The 25,993-nt window shown below is 45.8% G+C and overlaps 1 protein-coding gene and 1 non-coding gene across 5 annotated transcripts in view; both read left to right on the top strand.

The window, feature by feature from the left end:
• MOCOS (molybdenum cofactor sulfurase) overlaps positions 1 to 25,993 on the top strand; it is a 55,975-nt gene that overhangs the window by 879 nt on the left and 29,103 nt on the right. For 3 of the 4 annotated variants that reach the window (XR_009005090.1, XM_007167096.2, XM_057526970.1), the window contains exons 2-8: positions 5,705 to 5,794; positions 6,969 to 7,035; positions 7,923 to 8,567; positions 11,497 to 11,573; positions 14,519 to 14,718; positions 20,279 to 20,395; positions 22,388 to 22,849. Coding sequence is in view for 3 of the 4 variants with exons in the window: in XM_007167096.2 (XP_007167158.2) it covers positions 5,705 to 5,794; positions 6,969 to 7,035; positions 7,923 to 8,567; positions 11,497 to 11,573; positions 14,519 to 14,718; positions 20,279 to 20,395; positions 22,388 to 22,849 (1,658 nt within the window). In the remaining variant the exon portion in view is untranslated. Of the gene's footprint in view, positions 1 to 5,704; positions 5,795 to 6,968; positions 7,036 to 7,559; positions 7,664 to 7,922; positions 8,568 to 11,496; positions 11,574 to 14,518; positions 14,719 to 20,278; positions 20,396 to 22,387; positions 22,850 to 25,993 lie in introns of those variants that run through there. The other variant, XM_057526971.1, reaches the window with a different exon arrangement.
• LOC114235731 (small nucleolar RNA SNORA20) lies at positions 13,370 to 13,499 on the top strand. The gene has a single exon (XR_003621835.1). It is a non-coding gene; the product is annotated as a small nucleolar RNA SNORA20 (small nucleolar RNA).

Raw genomic sequence — 25,993 nt, 5'->3', positions numbered from 1 at the left:
TGGACGTGAGGACCGGGATCTCATCGTGCCTTCGAGTTCCGCAAGGCGGAACAGGCAGGTTAAATTGGAAGACAAGCTTGATCTGTCCAGTGGTCCTCCCAGCCCACTGCTGCAGGGCGGGAGGACGTTCCGCACCGGGTCGGGACTCATCCTTTTCCAGCAACCTTCTGTGAGGGGCTTCACCAAGCCTTAGAAGGGCGTGCTGTTTGAACTGGGAGGGGTGCCGGGTAAGTGGGCAGGTCGTGGCGCCGGGCACTGGGATTTGAGGTGTATTTATTCTGTCGTGGTGAACAGTTGGTGCCGCTTGCCCGCTTGTGGCAGAACAACAACCATGATTTATGTTTCAGTTATCAGGTAGCTGACTTCAGCTCTCTGGGTCATTTTCTCATGTTCCGGAACGTGATTGTTTTCCCGCCCCCCCACTTTGGGAGCTTTAAGGGCTGTGCCCTCCTCCTTGAGTGGCCCCGTCTGTACTTAAGTAGGGAAGCTCAAGGGAGGAGACAGTGGCCCTCTGGCGGCCTCTCTTCACTCCCTCCCCGATCTTCCCAGTTGCCCATTCACCAGCTGGAGACAGTGCCTCTTCTCTCTCTCTCTCTCTCTCTTTCCTTTTCTCTCTGAACTTTTTTGGTTATAGAAACTTCCTACCCACAGAAATAGAGGCACCTATAGAATGAATACCCACAGGTGCAGAGGACTTGAGAAAGTCTCCCCATTCTTTTGAAGCAAATCCCAGAAGCTGTTATCGTACAGTAGGTAATTATTTCAGCATCACTCCTCCTTAATCCCCTAACCCCCTCCAGCTCTGATCCCTCACACCCATCACTGGCTGACCTCTCCCCTCAACACTACCCTGGGAAAGTAGAAAGTAGATCCCTCCTTGTTTCATTCTTGTCTCTCAGAGAACAGCACCCTTTTCCTCAAATGTAAAGTTTAGATGTGATAGCCAGGATCCCAGGCTGGCCTTCAGTGCCCTTTTAACATCTACTGTAATTGTGATAGTGTTTTGTGATTATCTATCTACCTACCTAACTATCTATCTATCTATCTAGTACAATTTCCCAGCATTTCCTCTACATTATGGTTGAAGCAGACTTTGTGGACTATAAACTCACCCTTCCCGCTGCTGGGAGTCTAGGAACATATCCCCCTCTTTTTTCACACAGAAACAAACGAACCAGAAAGAGGGCAGGGAAAAACAAGCAAACCAAACCACAATAGTGTAAGATTCACCTCCTCTTTCTATCCCTGACCCCTACCCACCCCCCAAAGTTTTCTTGCAGGTTTGAGAATTTGTCTGGTTAAGTGGTTGCTCTGGATAATTAAATGCTTAACCTTTAAGTGCTGAAATATTTTGCATAACCCATTGGATGGAAATGTCCTTGTTTTGGTGAAGGGAGCATATTGATTACACAGTTGTGGTTCAAGTGGTTCTTAAAGCCTCTGGGTGCTGACTGACGGTCACTCACCCTGCATGGAACCAAGAACTGAAGGTGCATGAGCCAGAAGAGACCCTGGAATTCCCTTTCTTGAAGACCTAATGCCGATTGGTTTGGGGGTCGTTTGCCTACTTCTTCTAATAATAGCGACAGGGCATTAATGCTCCCCATGAGCGTCTCCCTAATGCTGGGTGGACAAAAGCCTTTCTTTTGGTGCGGTACCTTTCTATTTCTGAATCTTTAGTAAAGAGAACATTATTTTAAAACTAATTTTTTTGGCTAGGTAATACATTTAACATGGTACCAAATTCAAAAGGTGTCAAAAGAGGATGAAGAATGGCCAGGGAGCACCCCCAACTCCAGTTGCCGCCACTGTGGCCACCCCAGAGTCAACTGCTGCCATTTGTGTCTTGTTTGCCTTTCCAGTGCTTGTCTATATTTATATGTGTGTGTACATGGGTTTTTTTTTTTTACATAGTTGAGCCATAACATTTCTTACCACCTGACATAGTTTATATTTATTTGTTTATGGTCTTTCTCTGTCACTATCATACCAGCTTCTATTTTGTCTGCTGTTATGTCCCCAGCACTTAGAACAGTGCCTGGAACACAGTAAGTGCTCAGTAAATATTTCTTGAATATAAAAACACTCAAACTAGGAATAAAAGGAAATTTAATCAACCTGATAAAGGCCATCTAAAAAACCACAGCTAACATCATACTTAAAGGTGAAAGAATGAAAATTTTACCATTAAGATCAGGAACAAGGCAAGGATGTCTCTTCTCACTACTTCTATTCAGTATTGTGCTAGAAGTTCTAGCCAGGACAATTAGGCAAGAAAATGAAATAAAAGACATCCAGATTGGAAAGGAAGAAGTAAAACATCTCTACTTGCTGAGAGTATAATCTTGTATACAGAAGATCCTAAAAAATCCACACGCAAAGCTATTAGTACTAAAAAAACAAGTTCAGCAAAGTTGTAGGATAGACGGTCAATATACAAACATCAATTCAATTTCTATACAGTATCAATGAACACTATGAAAGTGAAATAAAGGAAACAATTCCCAAAGCATCAAAAAGAATAACATACACAGCAATAAATTTATCAAAAGAAGTACAAGACATACACTGAAAACTACAAAATATCATTGAAATAAAAGAAGACCTAAATAAATGGAAAGACATCCTGTATTCATGGATTGGAAGACTTAATATTGTTAAGATGGCAATACTCCCAAAACTACCTACAGATTCAATGCAATTCCTATCAAAATCCCAGGCAGTTTTTTGACAAGTTGATCCTAAAATTCATATAGAAATGCAAAGGATCCAGAATACCCAAAGCAATCTTGAAAAAGAACAAAGTTGAGGGACTTCCCTGGTGGCACAGTGGTTGGGAATCCGCCTGTCAATGCAGGGGACACGGGTTCGAGCCCTGGTCCAGGAAGATCCCACATGCCACAGAGCAACTAAGCCTGTGCGCCACAACTACTGAGCCTGTGCTCTAGAGCCTGTGAGTCACAACTATTGAGCCCACATGCTGCAACTACTGAAGCCTGTGTGCCTAGAGCCAGTGCTCCGCAACAAGAGAAGCCACCGCAATGAGAAGCCCGTGCACCGCAACAAATAGTAGCCCCTGCTCACCGTAACTAGAGAAAGCCCGTGTGCAGCAACGAAGACCCAATGCAGCCAAAAAATAAAATTTAAAAAAATTACTGAAAATAAAAGAGAACAAAGTGAAAGGACTTACACTGCCATAAAAGTAAAGGTAAGTAAGATTTACATAAAGTTATAGTAATCAAAACAATGAACAATGTGATATTGGCATAAGGATAGCTACATAGACCAATGGAGTAGAGTTGTAAGACCAGAAATAAACCCATACATCTATGGTCAATTTATTTTCAACAGGATGCCAAGACTATTAAACAGGAGAAAGAATAGTCTCTTAAATGGTGTATCCACATGCCAAAGACTGAAGTTGGACCCCTCTTCAACACTGTATTAAAAAATTAACTCAAAATGGGCCAAAGACCTAAATATAAGAGCTAAAAGAATAAAACTCTTAGAAGAAAGCATAAGTATAAATCATCAGGATCTTGGATTAGGCAGTGGTTTCTTATGACACCAAAATTACAAGCAACAAAAATAGACAAATTGGACTTAATCAAAATTAAAAAAAAAATTTTTTTCAATGGCTATCATCAAGAAAGTGAAAGACCAACCAACCAAATGGGAGAAAACATATGTCCACACAAAAACTTGTACACAAAGATCCATAACAGCATTATTTATAATAGGCAAAATTGGAAACAACCCAAATATTCATCAACAGATGAATAGATAAACAAAATATGTGGCATATCTGTACAATGGAATACTATTCAGTCACAAAAAAGGAATGAAGTTCTGATACATGCTACAGTATGGATGCACTTGAAATTATTATGCTAAGTGAAAGAAGCTACACACAAAAGACCACATGTTGTATGACTCCATTTATATGCAATGTCCAGAGTAGACAGATCTATAGAGGCAGAAAATAGATTGGTGATTGCCAGGGGCTAGGGCTGGGGGATCTGGGGAGTGAGTGGTAATGGGTATAGGGTCTCTTTTTGGGATGAATGAAGTGTTCTAAAATTAGATTGCGGCCATGGTTGCACAACTTTACGAATATACTAAAACCACTAAATCATACACTTTAAAAGGGCAAATTTTACGGTATGTGAATTAATCTCAATAAAGCTGTTATAAAATAAATGAAAAATCCATCCTGCACAAAACAAAAAATATTTGTTAAGTGCATGAAAGAATGAATGAATCTATTCACATTGTATGTTCTTGAAAACATATCTTGGAGTTTGTTCCATGTCAGTACTAGATGGGTGTATTCAGATTCTTTATTTTAAATACATGTTGATAGATATTTAAGTCATTTCCAACCCTTTGCTCTTACAGACAGTTCTGCACTGAATGTCCTCACTGACAGGCCATTTCACAATTTATAAGATAGATTCCTGGAAGACAAATTGCTAGGTCAAGGGAGTTTGCATTTTTAAAGCATGAGGGATATTGCTAAATTTCTGTCCATAAAGAAGTTGCACCCATTTACCCTCCTACCAGCCGTGTAACAGCGGGCCTGTTTCCCCACACCCTCACCCATACAGTGAGTTATCCTTTTGATCTGGGGCAGTCTGATTGGTAACGCTTGGTATCTCACTGTCATCTAAATTTGCCTTTCTCTGTTTATGAGAGAGACTGGAAAGACCACAGCCATTCCCAGTCATCTCCGAAGCTGTCACAGCTGTTCTAGGGTTGAGGACTTTGGAACTCACTATGGGAACGTAGAATCAGGGCTTGACAGCCTGGGAAGCTGCGCGGAAACTCCAGAATAGGGTGTGTGTCATAACATGAAATAGCTTTGCCATCCTGAATGATGAACGTCTGCTGGGCTTCTCCTCTGTGTGGGCTGCTCTTCCAGGTTCAGAAGAGAGCTGGCTCATCAGGAAGGCTCTCAGGGCTCTAAGGGTCATTAGATGTTGAAAGTGCAGTCCTTCCATTGCTCATGCCTCCACTTAATTCAGAAGCGCACATCAAGGGGGAGAGAGATGGGGGAGGGAAGGACTGGGAGTTTGGGGTTAGCAGATGTAAACTATTATATACAGGATGGATAAACAACAAGATCCTACTGCATAGCACAGGGAACTGTGTTTAGTATATTGTGATAAACCTTAATGGAAAAGAATAAGAGAAAGAATATTAAAAAAAGAGCGTGCATATCAAGAGGCTGGGAGAAATCAGTGGCCTGGTGTTATGTCTAAACACATCATATGGGCACTGGTCAGGTTCACACAAACTAGATCTAGGTGAAATGAGTGGAATACCTCTGAAAAATAATCACAGCTTTATTTTTTTTATTTTTTATTTTTTTTTAAAGAATTTCACTTTTATTTATTTATTTATTTATTTATTTTGGCTGTGTTGGGTCTTTGTTTCTGTGCGAGGGCTTTCTCTAGTTGTGGCAAGCGGGGGCCACTCTTCATCGCGGTGCGCGGGCCTCTCACTATCGCGGCCTCTCTTGTTGCGGAGCACAGGCTCCAGACACACAGGCTCAGTAGTTGTGGCTCACGGGCTTAGTTGCTCCGCGGCATGTGGGATCTTCCCAGACCAGGGCTCGAACCCGTGTCCCCTGCCTTGGCAGGCAGATTCTTAACCACTGCGCCACCAGGGAAGCCCCACAGCTTTATTTTGTGTTTTCTTTCAGGAACCGTCTATCTTGACCATGCAGGAGCCACGTTGTTCCCCCAGAGCCAGCTTACAAGCTTCACTAAAGATCTCATGGAAAATGTTTATGGTAAAGAAAAGCACAGCACAACTGATTTTGCATTGAACGTTAGCCAACTACATTCAGCTAATATATCTATGCTTAATAAAATGTCACATTAACAGGCAGGACAGTGCTGAACACGCAAAGCTGAGTAAGCCCCGTGAGAGACGGGGTCAGGCAAGCAAGCACCCAGGGTCAGTCCCTGTAGCACATGTGCTGCTGGGTGGGAGGGACTGCCTCAGGGACACACAGGTTACTTCCAGAAGAAGGGGTCAGTGTCAGGAAGGGCACGGGGTGCTGTGTTTGGTGGTGGGATGACCCTGTGGGACCAGCACAGTGCAGAGGGTGGGACAGCGGGAGGAACATTCATTCATTCATTCATTCATTCACTCTGTAAATGTTGATTAAGCCACTCTGGTGTTGGGGGCATGGTGCTGTAATGGGAACAAAGTAAATACAGTCCCTGCCTTCATGGACTATGGTCTAGTAAAGACAAGACCTCAATCAAGTGATCGCCAAATAAGTGTTAAAAAAAAAAAAAAGTAAAGTGGTGTAAAATGTAAATAAAGTAAATTATCAATTGAGCAAAGGGCTGTGACCAAAAGGCCCCGGGCGCTATGGGGGTCTGTATCTGCAGAGTGACGGTGAGCTGGCAGCGTGAGTGTCACAGAAAGCTTCTACAGGAGTGGGGCAGATGCTAGAGGAGGAGGAGGAATTCACTCGGAAAAGAGGAGAGGGCATGTTAGGCAGAAGGAACAGCATGAGCCAAGACCCTGCGGTGGTTTCAGGAACCAGCCCAGAAACAGGGAGGGGAGGAGAGTGGTGGAGATGTGAATGGAGAACTGCGTAGGGGCAGCATACAGTTAACTTCTTCCACCTGGTATGCGTTTTAGTATCTATAAAATAGCTCAAAGGATATGGCCCAGAATATTATCTATAGCCCTTGAGGAGGAACTAAATAAAGGTCCTTGACTTTGTTTAATGGCTAAACCATTATTATTTTGTCTTGCTTGACTTTTCCTTTCTTTCTGCATTTTCTCACTTCCCTGATTAAATTTACTGTATGGAACTTGGGGAAGGCTGGGTCATATGATAATTTTTTTGCTTAAATTTTGAGAAACTGAGGGAGGGGATTTTGGAGGAACACAAAAGGAGAGACTATAAGTAGTGACCCAACGGCTTTGTCTTTGTAACCTGCCAGGTAATCCTCACAGCCAGAACATCAGCAGCAAGCTCACCCATGACACGGTGGAGCAGGTGCGCTACAGGTGAGCAGCAGGGGCGCCAACTTGTGTGGGCACCTGTGGGTGGATGGACTTCCTACCACCTACCCACATCCCACAAAGCTTCTGAGTTGGTTTCAGGAAGATCACGTTCAGCTAAATGGCCACACATGCACGCTGATAGCCGTCAGGGTCAGAGGACAGGAAGGTGAGCTTGAGCACGTGCAGAGCGGGGCCGACCAGAAGCACAGGTGGGCACCTCTGAGGTGCCCAAGCTGTCGTGTGCGGCTCTGGGCTGGGGCCAGAGTTCCTGGGGGCCAGAGAGACAAGGAGTGACCCAGGTTCCTAAGTCTTGTTTTCAGGAAGAAAAAAAATGCTTTCTCTGTTTTTTTTTCTTTTCGTATTTCAGATTTAGACATCTTGTTTTTTCAGTTTTCCCCCCTTTACTAATATTTGCACATAACAAATTAATTAGTTTTTGGCAAGTAATTTAGGTAGTACCTAAAGATATTTGAATCTATACAATTTCAAATTATTTCCAATTTGAAAATGATACTCTTTTGCTATAGGGTTGCCTGTATTAAAAGCAATGTGAAACAAGTTGATGATTGAAAACTTGTTATGATAGAGCCAGACAGTAGACCAAGAAGGGGTGTTTTCAACTGAGTTTAAGGTAGCTGTGGATTTTTGTCTTCTCCATTTGGGGGTGGGGATTTGGGAGGCTGGGTGATTTTGCCGGTTTGCACCCATTTGCCATCTCTTCCCACAACTTCCTCTGCCCTTGCCCTAACTTCACAATGTGGCAAAGCCTCTCTGGCTTTTTCCTAGCTCTTAAGGTAGAGAGATGTCGTATTTAGTTGAAATACAACTAGCTCCAAACATTTAACACTGGAGGGAAACCAAGGAGTTCCCTGCTGCTGTGCTTCTTCCAGGATCCTGGCACACTTCCACACCTCCCCAGAGGACTACACTGTGATTTTCACGGCCGGGAGCACAGCTGCTCTTAAACTGGTGGCAGAGGCTTTCCCGTGGGTGTCCCCAGGCCCAGAGAGCAGCGGGAGTCGCTTCTGTTACCTCACTGACAGCCACACGTCTGTGGTGGGCATGAGGGAGGTCACCGCGGCCATGAACATCACTTCCATCCCAGTCAGGCCAGAGGACATGTGGCTGGCGGAAAAACAGGATGCTGCCGCTGCCAGCGACCCCAACGGCCAGCCTCTGCATCTCTTCTGCTACCCAGCTCAGAGTAACTTTTCCGGGACCAGGTACCCCCTGTCCTGGATAGAAGAGGTCAAGGCCGGGCGGATGCGGCCCGTGAGCGGGCCTGGGAAGTGGTTCGTGCTGCTGGATGCGGCTGCCTACGTGGGCACCTCGCCTCTGGACCTGTCGGTTCACCGGGCCGACTTTGTCCCCCTCTCCTTCTATAAGATCTTTGGCTTCCCCACCGGCCTGGGCGCCCTGCTGGTGAATAGCCGCTCAGCTCCTCTGCTGAGGAAAACCTACTTTGGAGGAGGCACGGCCGCTGCATACCTTGCAGAAGAAGACTTCTATATCCCCAGAGAGTCGGTGGCTGAAAGGTAACCCGGCGATGGGAGTGGCCGCTGGAGCTCAGCAAGGCTCGGGTCAGGCCTATGCCACCTGTAGGGTTGTGCAAGGGAGGGGCTGGGTGGCAGGGCCCGGATCCGGGAGTCAGAGGTCAGCTGGAGCTGCCACAGGGGGCTGTGAACCCTGCCCTGTGTGTGGGCTTCTCCACAGCTGGGGGAGGATGAGGGCCTGCAGGGAAGGGCTGCGAGCAGAAGAGATGAAGGCCTTCCAGGGAGTAAGGAGGATGGGCCCCAGGCCTTTGCCACAGCACTGACATGAGGGGGCAGCAACTGGAGCAGTGATTTAGAAGGATGGTACCATTTGGAACAGGTGTGCATACATGTTGACAGCACAGCTGTATTTCAGCAGCTAGTATCAGCTCAGCTTGATGTCTAGTCAGCAAGAGGAACCAGTTAAGTCAGAGGCCACCAGAGTCGGGGGCACAGCTAACAGCAGCCTCTGTGAGCCTCCCGGGGGTTACCAAGGAAGTTTGAGGGCAGGCAGCTCCTTGCCTGGGTTTGCTGGTCTATGTGTCATTCTCAGGGTGCAGGGGCAGGCGGTGTGGCTCGTGCCCAGGAATCCCCCAGATGCCAATGGCTGGGGCCCGTAAGGTTGAAGGTATGAGAGGGTGAAAATGGCAGCTGACCCAGGGTTCTGCTGGGTCCAACAGTGGGAGATACCATGAGGTGGGGGCCAGAGAAGGCCCCGGGGCCTGGATGGGAAGGTGGCTCAGATCCCCCGCAGACCCGGGTGCAGACTCAAGGGTCCTGCAGGTCGGGGCGTGGCCTCGGCAGTAGAGCCATAGTCCAGAGTGTAGGTTCTGGAGCTGGACCGCTGGGGAGTGAATCCGGGCTCCACTGCACACTGTTTGTGGGAATGGGACCCTGTGACTTGATCTTTGCACCTCATGTTTTTCCTATAAAGTGCATCCCTAAAAGGATACAGTTCTTTAGAGCTACTATAGGTGAAGCACCAAGGTTGAGTTGGCATCAATACGCTATGAGGATATCTGATGTCTCTTTCATTTAGGACTTTTCCATAGTTGCGCGATTCTAAGACAGGAAAGCTAATGTAAAACCTTTTGAATCCCAGTGTGATAACGTAGCATGTAATATAACCAAGTGAGAAAAGAATGACAGGCACAACATCATGTAAATTAAAGGCAGAACAAAATGACAACCCAAACTTTATTTAGTCAGTAGGGGCACCTGAAGACCTAGAGGAGTGGGGCAGCCCATTAGAGGCACGGCATGAGTGCGCTGGGCTGGACCAGACCTCTTGCCTTCAATTTGGGTGAATCGCCTTATAGCAGGTGCTGCACCAAGATTCCCAGAAAGCTGAATGTATTTATTTACCATTAGAAGCCTCATATTTTTCTTGTGAACCTAGGACTAGAGCTTGAGATTTAATACCCAACTCAAATGTTTCTTGAACATGCATCTGGACCATGTTCTTAATCTTTTCTATTTTATAACCCAGTGAGAAACACCCCCGATGGAAACAAAAAAAACCTCCCTTTTCTCCTAAGAGTCTGTTAATTATTGATCAATCAATAATTATTTATTATTGATCAATTAGTAACAGAAGCCATTATTGCCTAATCATGTTTAATAAGGAGTCATTAGTTACTAACTTATTAATGGTCAATTAATTATCAATTGATTCATTATTATTTCTATATATCTATTAATTACCATTAGTTTTATAAGGATACTAACATTCTGGTAATGATATTTTGAGCAACTCTTATCCCTAGAGTGTTAAAATACAAAACACGGTATTTCCATTGAAAGCTTCAACTTGCATAAGACTGCTGTTTGTCACCTCACTGTGCCCCAGGCTTCCCCCTCGCTAATGAAGCAGCCAGAGGCGTTTTATCAAAACCTAGGCCCCATCCCGTCACTCCTCTCTGCTCGGTGCCCTCCAGCCACTCGTCTCATCCAGGGTGAAGTCCTCTGACTTGCTCTCCTACCACCCTCCGCCTTGCTCTCTTGCTCCTGGCCTCACTGACCTCCTTGCTGTTCTGGCTCCACCTGCTCAGGGCCTTTGCTGCACCCTCTCCCTGGAACTCTGTTTCCCTCCAAAACTGTTTCAAAAATGAGCAGTTTCCCTCGCTCCCTTAATTCCACTCAGTCTCTGCTCGAATGATCTCCCTTGGAGAGGACTTCCCCTGACCATCTCATCTAAAGCAGCCGCCAGCCCTCCTGCTTAGGCAACTTCATTGCACTTGTCACCCCCTGGCTTGATGCTTATTTGGCTTCCCTGCGTGTTTGCTGTTTGTTATTCCTAGTTTCTGTGCCCTGTGAAGGCAGGGATCCTACCTGTCACGTTAACTGCTGTATCCTTAGCACCTACAACAGTGCCCGGCATGCAGTACATGGATAATAAAGATTTGATGAGGATTTTGTCTAAATGAATAACTATAAAATGCAAATATAATTATAATGATGATCAGGAAGTTTATTGAGAGCCTTAGAATAGCTGTGGTCCTATAGACTTCGGAATCATAGACTCTTGTTAAGAACCTCATGGCTGCACAATTGATCTGACTGGATTGATGGCCTGTCCGTGGTGCTCTCTTGGGGTCAAGGGCAGCATTTCCAGAGCCCACAGCACTTGAGGTTTTGTCAGGTCCGAAGTCTTCCAAGGTGGTGACTGTCTTTCACGGCCCTTTATCACCACTGCCAGCCCATCCCAAGTAAGCTGCAGACCAGGTCAGGGCCGGAGGCAGCCCGCATGTCTTGGTGTGCATGGCCCTCTGTCTTGAGGAGGAGAGGGGAGAGCAGCATTGTGTAAGGCAGCAGAGGCAAGGTCTCCATAGATCACGGCTAAGGCTAGAGTCGAAGCCGCGTTGTCACATACACGAAATGCACACGGAGGAGCTAGCCACAGCCTGACCTCACCCCCTCACCACCACTACAGGTTTGAAGACGGCACCATCTCCTTCCTTGACGTGATAGCGCTAAAACATGGATTCGATGCCTTAGAGCGCCTCACAGGTCAGTGGACCTCTTCATCTCTGTGGAATTCGCTTCCTGTTGCCCGTGTCCTTGAGGGAGCCCTGGCCTGGCTGGGATTCAGATAAGGAGAGAGTCTGTGCAGGTGACCGGCACATGGCAGCTCTGCACTGATGCAGATGAAGCTGATTCTAAAGAACTTCCAGACATGACTTCTGAGGCAAGAGCAAGAAACTGGACCTTTTTTTGGTCGGTTAAAATAACATTTTAACAAGTGAGAGACATTCCAAATCCAGAGATTAATAACCTCACAGACGCAGAGGAGCCCTCCTTGGTCCCTGCACTGGGAATGCTTACAGATCCTGAGACCTTATTTAGCTCTTACCTCGCTGGGTCTTCCCACAGGGGAGCTTTATGACGAGCCCACTTTGCCCACGAAGGAGCTTATGCTCAGAGATGTTGGATGCCTTCCCCAGGACCAGGGAGCTGGAACCTGGGAGGGCTAGGGTTTAAACCCAGGCAATGCTAACGCCTAACCCTGAGCCCCCAAACACTGTCTCTTCTGCTGGCCTTTGCAATGATACATGTTTTCTTTCCTGACAAGTGCTTGCGGTGTGTGAGCAGGTGGGGGACATTCCCCACAGGCTAACACACAGATGGATGCCACTTCCCATCTTATGGGGCTTGGCACAAGGCACAAGGCTGGAAGAACCTCTGTCTGGTGATCCATGACTCCCCACTCCTGCTGCGCTCTGGGCGCTCCTTTCAGAGGCTAAGCTTCTAGAATGGGGTGACACTGCTTGTACCGTCCACATGGGTATGGGGTTATGGTGAACCAGGGACGCGGCTTAGCAGTTAGGCAGCCCTTCCTCTCTCTCTCTCTCTCTCTCGTCATAATAAGGAGACCCTTAGGTCCTCAGCCTAAGCCTAAAACTGCGGGCAGACAGAATTCATAGGAGGGCTGTCATGACAGTAATGCAGGGAGGTGAGTGGGCATCATCTAGCCAAAGAGGAGATAATCAAGATAGACATTGAGAAATGAGCACTTTCTCAAGGACAGATACTAGCAAGGTATCCAAACCACAAGTGAGAGGGTCTGACAGAGCCAGGGGCACCTCTGAAGGCAGATTGACAATATCAGCCCCACAGTAAGGCAAACCCTGATTTTTCCTACTTAATTAGGCTCCTTTTTAGAAAAAATTGTGGCGAAATCTATATAACATAAAATGTACCAGTTTAGCCATTTTTAAATATTCAATTCAGTGGCATTAAGTATATGCACATCGTTGAGCAACCATCGCCACTATCCTTCTCCAGGACTTTCATCATCCCAAACTGAAAAAACAGTAACTCCCCATTTCCCCTCCCCCAGCCCCTAGTAAACTCTATTCTCCTTTCTGTTTCTATGAATTTGCCTATTCTAGGCACCTTATGTAAGAGGAATAATACAATATTTGTCCTTTTGTGTCTGGCTTGTTTCACTTCGCATAATGTTTTCAGGGTTCATCCATGTTATAGCAAGTATCCTTAACTGCTTTGTATAATATTAAAATGCTTTAGGGGACTTCCCTGGCACTCCAGTGGTTGGGGCGCCGAGCTTCCACTGCAGGGGGCGCAGGATCGATCCCTGGTCAGGGAACTAGGATCCCACATGCTGTGCGGTGTGGCCAAGAAACTAAAAAAGAAAAAAAAGATTTAAACATTAACGAAAACAAACAGCAACAGCAAAAAAGAGATACATTTAAAGACAAAATTGTACATTTTTGCAATCTGTTACCAAAGGGTCTAAATTATCTGAATGCTTAAGTAACATTTTTTTTTTAAAAAAAGGAAGATGACTTCCCATTTATTGGCTGCTATAGTCTTTCAATGATATAAGCAGTTATACGCATGGGATAAAATAATGTTGGGCCATTGTAAATTGAGGTGAAGTAACCATTTCATCTCTTCTCCATGGTCTAGACATTGCTTCCATGTCTAAATGTCCTGTGTAAGCAGGATTTCATCAAGGCACTTAGAGTGAATTTCTGCATGGACTTATTAAAGCATTGATTTAAGAATTTCACTGTTTTTAAAATAGCACTAAGGCTCGTACCTCTGCGTCAGTCATCTTACGTGGGGCAAATGATTTCATGTGTGACGAGGTGGAGCACTCTTTACATGACGCTCTTTGTGTAGTGAAGAGTTTTGGAGTCAAAATCTGTGGTTCCGGGTTGGGGTTCTGTAGAAGCAGCCCTTTCCGTACATCTCAAAAACTACGCACCAGCATGGGCTCCCGGGAACAGCTTGCTATTGCCGAATTTGCAAGATCTCTTCTTGTTATTCCTAATACTCTTGCAGTTAATGCTGCCCAAGACTCCACAGATCTGGTTGCAAAATTAAGAGCTTTTCATAATGAGGCTCAAGTTAACCCAGAACGCAAAAATCTAAACTGGATTGGCCTTGACTTGGTCAATGGTAAACCCCAAGACAACAAACAAGCAGGGGTGTTTGAACCAACCATAGTTAAAGTTAAGAGTTTGAAAGTTGCAACTGAAGCTGCAATCACCTTTCTTTGAACTGATGATCTTATTAAATTATACCCAGAAAGCAAAGACGATAAGCATGGAGGTTATGAAGATGCTGTTCACTCTGGAGCCCTTGATGACTGATCTGATTTCTTTGATTTATGACAATGTTAGATGCAGTTTTCTTGTACCTCGAGTATTACACATTAAAGTGCAAAAAACTGGAAAAACAAAAAAAGGAAAATGACAACAACAATTCCTATGGAAAATTCCACAGAAGCAGCAGTGGTAAACTGTCGTTCAGTACCAATGACCTAAACATTTATCATGTGGGCAGTACCATGCACTATTTACAAGTATTTAAAATCATGAATATGAGGTCCAAGTTTGCCAGTTATAATGATCTCATTTTCTTAAAAATGAGATAGTGAATTTTACATTAAGTTCATGATCCCCTTTTGTTTCCGTAACTGTTTTGAGGTGGAATGGAGAACATCAGGCAGCACACCTTTACCCTGGCTCAGTACACCTACGCTGCCCTGTCCACCCTTCGGTACCCCAACGGAGCCCCTGTCGTGCAGATTTACAGCGACTCTGAGTTCAGCAGCCCAGAGGTTCAGGGTCCGGTCATCAGCTTCAACGTGCTCGATGACAATGGGAACATCATTGGTTACTCCCAGGTGGGTTTTCTTTTCATCTTGCTGACCTGTTCACAACAGAATCCCTCTTGTCTGGAATTCTGAAGCCTTTCTGAGCCCAGAAATTTGCAGTCAAGGCCTCTGGGTCCTTGCAATAGCGTTACACAAAATTCTGGGCCTCTTACCACCATTTGTTTGCATGTTGCTTGGAACTCATAACTCTTTTTTTTTTTTTAATGAAGTAGGAATGATGTCCTTAGTAGCACAAAAGCCCTTATGTCTACCATAGTTCATCCCTATTATGAGTTCAAAGGATTTGATAGATTGGTTATAAAATAGTTTCTGTAGATATACCCTTTGTATGTATTTTCCCATGAAAACACTGCAGGTTTGGGAACTGCTTGGATCCTTACCACAGTTGAGTAAGCTGGTCACTGCCCAGTACATTAAAAAATCTAGAGTCACACTGAACACTCAGACATGGCAGTAGGTGGTCAGCAGATGGACTGTCACACACGGGGCATGGGGAGCCCAAGGTCCTTCTCAGAGCCCGGGTTTCTAGAACTGCTGTAAGGAGCAGATTTGATCATCACATAAGTTTGGAAGATAGTGGCTCATCTTCCCTTGAAAGCCACTATCTCCGTACACTTTGTCAAACCCAGAATTTCTCAAACAAAATCCATTTCTCAAGGAATCCTGTCCCGCCTTCTGAATAGCCATAAACTTTCTGAGGAACCAACTTGAGAAATACTCTCTGGGGGAAATGTTGGTTCTCACTGGTGTCCAGGGGCCAACACTCTACAACCATAAGTTGTCTCTTTGGTGAGTTGACTGTGAAGACCCCAGCCCACACTGCCCCTCACTTACACAGCCCAGCGCCACTCAGAAGCAGGCAATTTTAAATGCTTCTGAGGGGTGGTGGAAAATGCATTGGGGCCAAAGGTTTGCCTTCCCAAATATGTTATTCTAGGTTATTGGTACAATAAGTTTCATTCTCGAACCTAAAATAAGTGTATTTTTTGAGGGGTGTGGAGGAGGGCAGACAAGCGACCATGAAGTGTGCTGTGGCAGGCATGTTACCGAACTCAGGTTGGGCTGCTCACTGCTCAAAAGCCAATAATCGAGGGGCAAGTGTCAGTAGAAAGGAAAGGTGCTTTATTCAGAAAAACTGGCAATCTGGGGAGAAAGTGGACTCATGTCCGGAGACCAACTCCGAAGATTCTGCTCAGCCATGACAATTTTTAAAGGGAAAAAGGGGAAACAGTCTCAGTTAATCATTAAGGTAGGAGATCAGATTCTTCATCATTTTTCCATTGCGTGCAGACCCACTGACTTCTGATCTTCGTTTGGTACTGTCTTGCCCTCATGGTCCACCTGCAATTGGATGTTCTCTTGCCCCTGTTGTCCGCCTGCAAATTTGCTAACAGGGAAGCTGTTATTCTTTAACTACTTAATTCTTCATTCTTACTCCTTTTAATCCAGGAAAGGAATCAACCGGTTAAGCAAGGCATTGTGTACATTCAGTAGAGCAGAAGTCCGGAGTTAGGTTAAATGTTACCTAGTGATCTCATTTTTACAATTAAGGTCTGTCTGAGGAAAACAGAAATGAACAAACAGAAAAGGGGCAAAAGAGCTGCTTACAAATCCCCACTATCAGACATCATTACATTTCTATGGGAATAGGAGTGAAGGTCCATCTTCTGTAACTGCTTCATGCTGAGAGAGGGTGTCGAGATCTTAGAGTGAAAGATGTCGACATGGGTCTGTAGCTCTCTTTGCTGACAATTTTAGTTGCCTGCTCACATATATGGTCAGAGCAAGCTACAGTTATTTCTATGCCCACAAAGATATAGATTATTACGAGCAATAGCATTAATCCCATTCTTTCATCAGACACAGAGTCTGTGACTCTCTTGTCCTAATCATGAACTGCTCAAGCCTTTTCTTTTGTGACTCTGGGAGGCCTGGGAGACTTCAGCTTTTCTACAAATAAGAGGCAGCCTTTGTACTTGGTGGGGGGGTGGTGGGCCCACAGGGTTCTGCTTGGTCCAAGCAACGGTGAAAGAACCACCCCCCCACCATTTGCCCAGAGAAGCCTCAAGAGGAAGAATCCCCCTCCCCCTCAGGGAGCGTATCTGGGTGCCTGGCTGACTTCACCAGGACCTTCATTCTCCGAGGCATCACACAGGATGAGTTTCTCCCTCTGTGCCTTTGTAGAGGAAGCTATGAGTGGAGGCCGAGGCTGAGCCATGGCCCGCTGTGCCGGCCCAGGAGAATCTTGGGTTTTCCTGGGCTCCTTCACATGTGGGAATTCCACAGGGATTTGGGGGGCCTTCGGAAAGATCAGATGGCGTCATGGCTGGGTCTGGCTGTCTCTTTTTCAAGGGATGCGTGAAAGAATTGAGCCTTCTGTGAGAAGATTTTGGGTTCTTGTTTTTGGCATCCAGGTCTCCGAATTTCATTCTCCCCTCTGTTGGAAGTCAGTCTACCCAGTGGTTAAGAGGGTGGGTTCAGATTTGGACTGCCTCTTGCTGGCTCTGGGAGCTTGGGTGAGTTAATGTAAGCTCCCCAAGTCTCCATGAAATGGGGGTAACAATGTTCCCTGCTGATAGGTTGTCACGAGGATTAAATGAGTTACAATGCACAGCCCCTTAGCACTGAGCTGGTATGAAGCAAGTGCTCCATTGCACTGTGGTCAGGCCGCTTTCTCACCCTCCCAGGATGCAGCGCTCATCCTGCCCCAGCAGCCAACTCCTTCACCTGGCTGGGCACTGGCCGAGCCTGTGTGGGATTCCAAAGGTCTCAGGGTGAGAGGAGATGAAGTTGTGATGAGAAATTAGTATGAAGGGTAAGCGTGGCCGAAACAGCCTCTTCCACCCACATGCTCTTCTAGGTGGGGTCCCTGTCTCTTCCCCTTCGAATCTTGGCAGGTCTGTGACTCACTCATAACCAACAGAATGCTACAGAAGGTGACACTGCTTGGCTTTGGAGGCTGGGTCAGAAAAGGCCACACGGCATCAGCATCGCTCCCCGGGGCATTCACTTTTGGAGCCTCGAGTTACTGTGTAAGGAGTTTTACACTGAGCGGCCATGCTGTGAGGAAGCCAAAAGCAGGCATGATGGTGACTGTCTGCTTTGAGCCCTTCTGGCTTGGAGACCAGACACATACATGAGAAACTGAGTCTCCAGGTGATTCCAACCCCAGACGTCGTGTCGCTCCCAGCCTTCTAGTCTTCCCAGCTCAGACACGCCATCTCCTCTGGGGCCTTTCTGAACTCCTGACCCCCCCTGTAGCCGTGAGCGCAATAAAATGGTTATTGTTTTAGGCCGCCAAGTTTGGGTGGCTTGTTTTGTGGCTGTGGTAGCTGGAATAGTGGATACGGGGTGGGTGGGGGAGACTTCTCATTCAGCTTGGCGGGAGTTGGGGTCGGGGAGTGAGGGGCTTTCCTAGGGGCTGCCCCTTGAATGGAGACCACCTGATCCTGGAGGTGGAGTAGGCCATACCCAGGGGTGCCGCCAGGTCTCAGCTCAGAGAGCAGGGAACTCCTGGATTTCACCAGCAGAGGTGGCTTCTTTTCACTCTGACCGTCCAGGGGAGACGGCTAAAGGGAAGACAGTGTGGTCCCCATAAGGGTGTGTGGGAGGTAACACCATTGTGCCTGCCTAGCAGGGAGCCCAGGCTGACCACGTAGTGACCTGTGTCTGTGTCCCCCACCTGTACTTCCCAGGGAGAAAAGTTTCAAAGGCTTCTCTGACTGGGCAAGATGTGTTTGTTTCCTTGAATGCATTTAGGGCACTCCCCCAAGTTTAACCTGAGTCACCAGGGCTGAGGACCCTCACTGGGCCCCCAGGCCCTTGGGGGAATGGAGCTCTGGACCCACAAACAGAAGAGCTGGGATAAACATCCCTCATGCCAGCTCACCTTTGAGCCTTGTGACTATGAATCACCTGTCTAGCTTCCAGGGGACAGGAAAGAGCCTGGGAACTTCTGGATTGAATAGCAGTTAGTTCTGTGATTCAACCCAAAGTCTGAGACATTATGAAAAGCAAATCGATAACACACAGTGTCAACACAGTAATGTTTGCAGCCTGGGCTGGGAGCTGAGGCAGAGCTGCTCTGATGGTAGCTCTGCTAAGTCCTGCTCTGGGAATCTACCCGGTGGCAGAGGATGCCAAGGAGCTGCCCCACGTCCCAGCCGCCCTCAGATTTTATTTTTGTGAATCTCCCTTGAAACATGTGGGCTCTTTTTTCAAAGATTAATTTATTAAAAAAAATTTTTAACAATTGAGATATAACTGATGTATAACATTGTATTAGTTTTAGGTGTACAGTGCAGTGATTCGATATGTATGTATATTGCGAAATGATTACTACAGGTTTAGTTAACACCCATCACCACACATAGTTACAAATTTTTTTTCTTGTGATGACAACTTTCAGGACTTACTCTCTCAGCAACTGTTACATGTGCAATACAGTGTTATTACCTATAGTCACCATGCTGTACATTACATCCCCAGGACTTATTTATCTTATAACTAGAAGTTTGTATCTTTTGACCACCTTCACGACCCCCATCCCTTGCCTCTGGCAGTCACCAATCTGCTCTCAGTATCTATGAATTTTGATTTGATTCCACATGTAGGTGAGATCATATAGTATTTGTCTTTGTCTGACTTATTTCTTAGCAGTTTTCATTATGACTTAGCATATTTCATTATGACTTAGCATAATGTCCTCAAGGTCATCCATGTTGTCACAGATGGCAGGATTTCCTTTTTTTATAGCTTAATAATAATATTTATAAATCACATATTTTTTATCCATTCATCCTTTGATGGATACTTAGGTTGTTTCCATGTCTTGGCTAGTGCAAATACTGTAATGAACATGGGGGTGCAGATATCTTTTCAAGACAGTGATTTCATTTCCTTCAGATAAATACCCAGAGGTAGAGTTGCTGGATCAAAGTTCCAGCAATTAGTTCTATTTTAAATTTTTTAAGGAACCTCCATACTGTTTTCCATAGTTCCTCACCAGTTTACATTCCCACTAGCAGTGCACGAGGGTTCCCTTTTCTCCACATTCTCTCCACCTCCTGTTATTCGTTGTCTTTCTGATAATAGCTGTTCTAACAGGTGTGATATTAGATGCTAGCTATTAGATATTTGAGAGCTGATGTCATTGCGGTTTTGACTTACATTTTCCTAACAATTAGTGATGTTGAGTACCTTTTCATGTACCTGTTGGGGATTTGTATGTCTTCTTTGGAAAAATGTCTGCTCATTTAAGAAATCAGATTGCTTGTTTACATGTGAGCTCTTAACTTGGAGTTTGGTGTGAATTTGATATCTTTCACTTTTATCAGGCATATGTTTATAACCCAACTGGATAAGATTTAATTATCAGTAACATTTTATAAAATGTGTTTAGTAAACCCATGATAGATCATGGCACTTTAGAGCAAAATTCCAAGCTCATATTTTCATTTTACTGTTAAGAAAGAGAGGTCCAAGTATGGATCTGAAACTCCTTCCCAGGCAATCAGAGTAAAACTGGACACTTCTAACACTGGTTCCATGTCACATATTAAACCCGCAGGTGGATAAAATGGCCAGTCTTCACAACATCCACGTGCGAACCGGCTGCTTCTGTAACACTGGGGCCTGCCAGAGGCACCTGGGGATAAGTGATGAGATGATCAAGAAGCATCTTCAGGTTGGTACTGGACCGTGTGGTCCAAACGCTGGCCAGCAAGCCCCAATGGCGGTGCCTCTAACTTCATTAGAGGCTGGTCGTGTGTCTGGGGTCGGGGCTGGATCTGCGAGCTCATTTCTCTGAGCCCACCCTGTGAATGTGTAAAGAAAAAGGGGTCAACAAAAATAGAAAACACTTCAAGATAGTATCTCTCTGGCAGTCATTTTTTAGTTTGAGGGCAAACATTTAGAGGCAGAAGAGGATTGTTTGTTTGTTTTTTTCCAGAAGAGGGCTTTTAACAGGGGGCAAGCAAATGTGAAAATGTGCTCATACATGCAGAGGGCCCTTAGCTAGTTCAGTCCTGCCAGAGTGAAATCTCCAAGCAGGAGGTAGCTCATGTCTGGGTTGGGTGAGGAGAGGAACTCTTCTACGGGGCATTCTGCATTTCTCGGGTCCCCTCTCTTCCTGCCGCTCCTCTGGGCTGAGGTTTGTCACTTCAAGGTACAGCCTGTTTTGAACCATTTCATAAGAATGGTTTGAGTGGCAAAGAGCCCTTATTTATATCAGAATAGTTTCTAACTTAAGTTTCTTTTGGTTGCCACTAAATATTGAATATATTAAATCCCAACCAACTGTGAACAGTGTTTTATTTGAAAAGGAGCTGGGGACTTCCCTGGTGGTCCAGTGGTAAAGAATCCACCTTACAATGCAGGGGATGCAGGTTCGATCCCTGGTCAGGAAACTAAGATCCCACACACTGCGGGGCAACTAAGCCCGCACGCCACAACTACTGCGCTTGCGCACCTCAACTAGAGCCCACGTGCTGCAAACTACGGAGCCCACATGCTCTGGAGCCCACGCGCAACAACTAGAGAGAGAAAACCCGCACACCACAACTAGAGAGAAACCCACGCGCCACAATGAAAGACCCCGCATGCCTCAATGAAGATCCTGCATGCCACAACTAAGACCTGACGCAGCCAAAAAAAAAAAAAAAAAAAAAAAAAGATAAATCTTTAAAAAAAAAAAAGAAAAGAGAGAGAAGGGGGAATTCCCTGGCGGTCCAGTGGTTAAGACTCAGTGCTTCCACTACATGGGGCGTGGGTTTGATGTCTGGTCGGGGAACTAAGATCCCTCATGCCACATGGTATGGTTAAAAAATAATAATAATAAAATAAAATAAATAGAGAGAGAAGGAGTCTCAGAACACAAACGAATGCAGTTCCAGATGTAATATTGATCCTGTGGACTGCCGTGGCCTCATCTCCTTGGGTGACTGACTTGGGTTCAGCTCTGGGGGAGGTAGGCAGCTGGAGCAGCGCCCAACACCAAGCTGCCAGGCTTGGAGAGGCTTGGGGACGTCTTGCCTTTCTTTCACCACCTCCCGACCAGGCACTCATGCTGCCTTTGGCTTTCGTCCTGGCCCCGGGCCGGTTATTCATAGGGGCAGCATCTCTGTCTTGCCCTCTTGTCAAAGGGCAGCTGTCAGGGATGCAGACCTCCCTTTGGTTCTGAGAGAGGCTAAAAGGCATGGCCAGCAGGTGCTCCTCTCACTTAAGCCCTAGGTAGACCAAGGAGCTGACCCATCTGTGCTTCTGAAACTTTGGTCTGTCTTTTGATACCTCTGTGGGTGGGCACTGTGTGCGTGTTTCTGGTAAGTGCTTTCCATGAATGATTTCTTTTAAACTTTAAAAAAAACAATTATTTATTTATTTATTTATTTATTTTTATTGAAGTATAGTTGATTTACAATGTTGTGTCTTTTAAACTTTTTAGTGGCCCCCTGAGATTGCTATAGATCCCAATTCACAGTTGAGCAAAGAGTGACGTCCAGAGTGTGAGTCCCTGTGCTTCTGGAACTATGCCTCAGGCACACGGCTCCTATTAGTGTTGCAGTTCTTTTTTCCTGGGTTAATTTTATCTTATAAAATTAACAAAACTTGTTTTACCAAATGGTTTCCACTTTATCCATGAGGAATGAGTCACTCTGGCTGACTTATTTCTTTATTCTAGGCTGGTCATGTCTGCGGTGACGATGTGGACCTCATAGATGGGCAGCCGACGGGATCTGTGAGGATTTCGTTTGGATACATGTCTACGCTTGAGGATGCCCAGGCCTTTCTCAGGTTCATCATAGCAACCCGACTGCGCCCGTCTCATGGCCAGCCTCTCCCTCTGGCCACCCCTGGGGAGGCTGGAGCCCTGCCAGCAGAGAGCGAGGCTCCGAACGCCGTGCCTGCCACCAGGGCCAGACGTAGTCCCTCACCTCAGGAAGATGCTTCCCCAGACGCCAGGGTTTGGGACAACTCACCCACCACTGTGGATGCTGTGAGTTTGCGCCCACCTCTGCTGGAGACCACCAGAACCCAGCAGACCCCTTCAGAGAAAGCTGCAGGCATCCCGGATGGGGGCCTTGGGTCACACATTGTCACCAACCTTTTCCTCTACCCAATCAAATCCTGTGCCGCATTTGAGGTAAGGGTTTTAGTGGCAGCTAAAGAGACTGCTTCTTTTTTGTTTACTTTATAATGTTGTTTGATAAAGCAAAGAAGAAAGTTCAGGAAGTGAAGGAAAGCATGCAGAAAATCAAAATCATAGTAGCCACTCTCATTCTGCCTTTCTTGGTTTGGGCTGACTTTTGACCACGGCTCTGCTTATGGGGACCCCTGAGAGGATCCTGTTTCTGGATGTGACCACCTAGTTACTGTTGATAGTTAAGGATGTAACTTTCACTGAATGCGTGTGTGCTGGCTCCCTGCTGAAGCATCGTACGTGCTTTGTTTCATTTGATCCTCAAAACAATAATATGAGGTGCTGGGTAATATCATCCCCATTTTATAGATATGGAGCCTGGGGGCTATTGAGGTTAAGCACTTTGCCCAGGTCATGACCCCCTAATAAATGATAGAGCAAGGATTTGAATCCAGATCTGCTGACTTCTTGGGTCCCTGCTCTCATGCATCTGTTCCGCTCAGCTCTCCCCGTGGAGGTGAACTACATAATGTCTGTAAACATGCTGGCCTGGTAGTCACCGGAGCTGGGAGCTGCAGACCAAGTCCCAGGGACACACATAGATCATAGAAAGACAGCCTCATAGAAAGTTCCCAGCCTCCTGAGCCTCTGGGATGACAGGCTCCCTGGCTCCTGGTCGGACATACCGTGGTCAAGGCTGTTTGTCGCCTGCATTTCGGGCTGGTCACACAGCAGCCTGTCCTCCAATCTGAGACCATAAATAAGCAAGTTCACCTCCACTCCTGAATGGAGGCAGGTGAGGAGTGTCAGGACTCTATTTTCACAGATGAGTCATGTCCCATAGAAGAGCCGTATTGCACAGATAGCGTAGCAGGAATTAGTGTTCCATTTTACAGACGAGGACACTGAAACTCAGTAGGTTTCCATTTTTGCTAAAGGTCTTCTATCCATCTGCTCTTTCAGAAACTATACACTGAACACCTGCTGGGCCCTGGGCCTGCACTTGCTGTGCAGTGATGAGCAAAATGGAAATGGTTCCTTCTCTCAGGGTGTGCAGTATCTCAGAAGGGAAACAGACACTTTACAACACACACACACACACACACACACACACACACACATCTATGTATCTATGTATCTATCTATCTATCATCTATACATCCATCTCCATCATCTATCCATAGGCCATGATTTCGTACTAATACCTCGAATTCCAATCCAACACCACAAAGTTTATTTAGCCGTCCCCCGTTCTGCACTTGTAAATCCTGTGAGAAACCTGGCTCCCACTGTCCTCAATGAATACTTATTTGCCCAACTCCTTCCGTAACCCAAAGCCCAGCTGCACCAGCTGAAAGCTCACACCTCACATGCCAACACAGACACACTGGCTGAAAACGTGGCCCAGACAAAGAAGAAGAAGGAAGGAGGAAGCCAGTAAGTGATAGACATGTTCCAACAGATGGGTGTGAAGAACCGTGAAGGGTCTGAGAAACAGCCTGCCACAGTTTCATGGATGCTGACAGAAGACATGAGATTCCTGGGTCAGAGATAAAGGACTTAACTCACAACCCAGCACGCAACGTGAGCTTCATGGTGTGTTGTTCTCTTTGTCCCCCAGGTCCCAAGACAGGGTCCAGAGGGGCCCAGGTGGATGCTGTGCTCATGTTCAGGAACCTCTAACTCAGGAAACCTGACTCTTTCATGATAGGATGCCAGCCAACCTGTGTAGTCTTCGATCAGGGAGAAGCCATTACCTTTATAATATTGGACTGTGAACAAACCTGCCCTCTGCTCCAGAGGGTTGTAGAGCTGTTCACTATGCAAGCATCCTTGAAAAGGTAGTCTGGAACAAAAGGACAGTTAGTGCTCTGCTTGTTAAAACAGGCATGCAGAAATGAGAAATCCATGGAGAAATGCCTCCCAATAATAGACTGTCTTCTCAAAAGTTATTTGTAATTCAAAACATGTTCTCCTATAGAAATAATGATTTAATGGTGGTTTCTGGACCTAGCTACAATTATATAGACTATAGTATTGCTGAACTTGAGTGCTGTACTACCAGAAGCAGCCATAGTCTATGGGGAGAGGTCTGATACACAAGACAAGTGAAGGGCAGAGGTAAAGGGATTAATATCTGTGGATCATCTGATATATTTCAGTTGCTTTACATTTTATACTTTTAGTTTTCACTCAGTCCTATGAGAAATGAGAATAATGTCCATTTTACACATGACAAAGCCAAGGCTCAGGAAGGTTAGTTGTCCAAAGCTAATAACTAGCTGAGGTGAGATTTAAGCCCAGGTTTGTCAGTCCTCAAAGTACCCTCCCCACTCCCACCCCACTGCACCACATTTCTGCGTCTTGGATACAGGGCTTACCTTGCTTGAGGTTCAGTTTGCCTTGACACTGTTTCTTCTTGAGTTCTGCACCCTCCCCCTGGGGCCCGCAGCTCCTCTCCTTCACTTTCCCTGATGCCTCAGTCTTCCCTCAGGTCCCTCCCAGCAGGACCCACCCCAAAGTGCCCCTAGATTAAAAATTGCTTTCCTTTCTTCATTACCCCCAATTGAAGTTTTCAGATTCCTTTGAGAAGTTGATTTGAGTGCTCAGAGGAAAATGACGGGATGAAATTGATTCACAATTAGTGTGCGAATGTTGGTCTCTTAATCGTAATACTACTTCAAAAGCATTGCTTGACCTACACCCTTCTTTAACAGACAGCTGGCTCCAGAAGAGCCCTCATGCATGGAACTACTGCACCTGCCGCGCTGTAAGCAACTTGTGTAACTTGTGGACAAAACTCCTGCAAAGACCTGGTCCCATGATATTGAAATTTCATTAGTTTTCCCCTAATGTTCTTTTTCTGTTCCAGATCCCATCCAGGACACCATATGACATTTAGTTCTTGTGTCTCCCTGGGCTCCTCTGGGCTGTACCAGTCTCTCAGACTTTCCTTGTTTTTATAACCTTGATAGTTTTGAGGAGTATCCGTCAGGTATTTTTTAGAATATCCATCATTTTGGGTTTGTCTGATGTCTTTCTGAGGATTGGACTGGGGTTATGGTTTGTTTTGGAAGTAGGACCACAGAAGTAAAGGGCTATTCTCATCATATCATGTTAGGGTACTGTCAGCATGACTTACCACTA

Source organism: Balaenoptera acutorostrata, chromosome 13 (genome assembly GCF_949987535.1).
Source record: "Balaenoptera acutorostrata chromosome 13, mBalAcu1.1, whole genome shotgun sequence".
Classification (NCBI taxonomy): domain Eukaryota; kingdom Metazoa; phylum Chordata; class Mammalia; order Artiodactyla; family Balaenopteridae; genus Balaenoptera; species Balaenoptera acutorostrata.
Note: the sequence above shows the minus strand (reverse complement) of the source record. Positions and strands in the feature narration are given on the sequence as shown.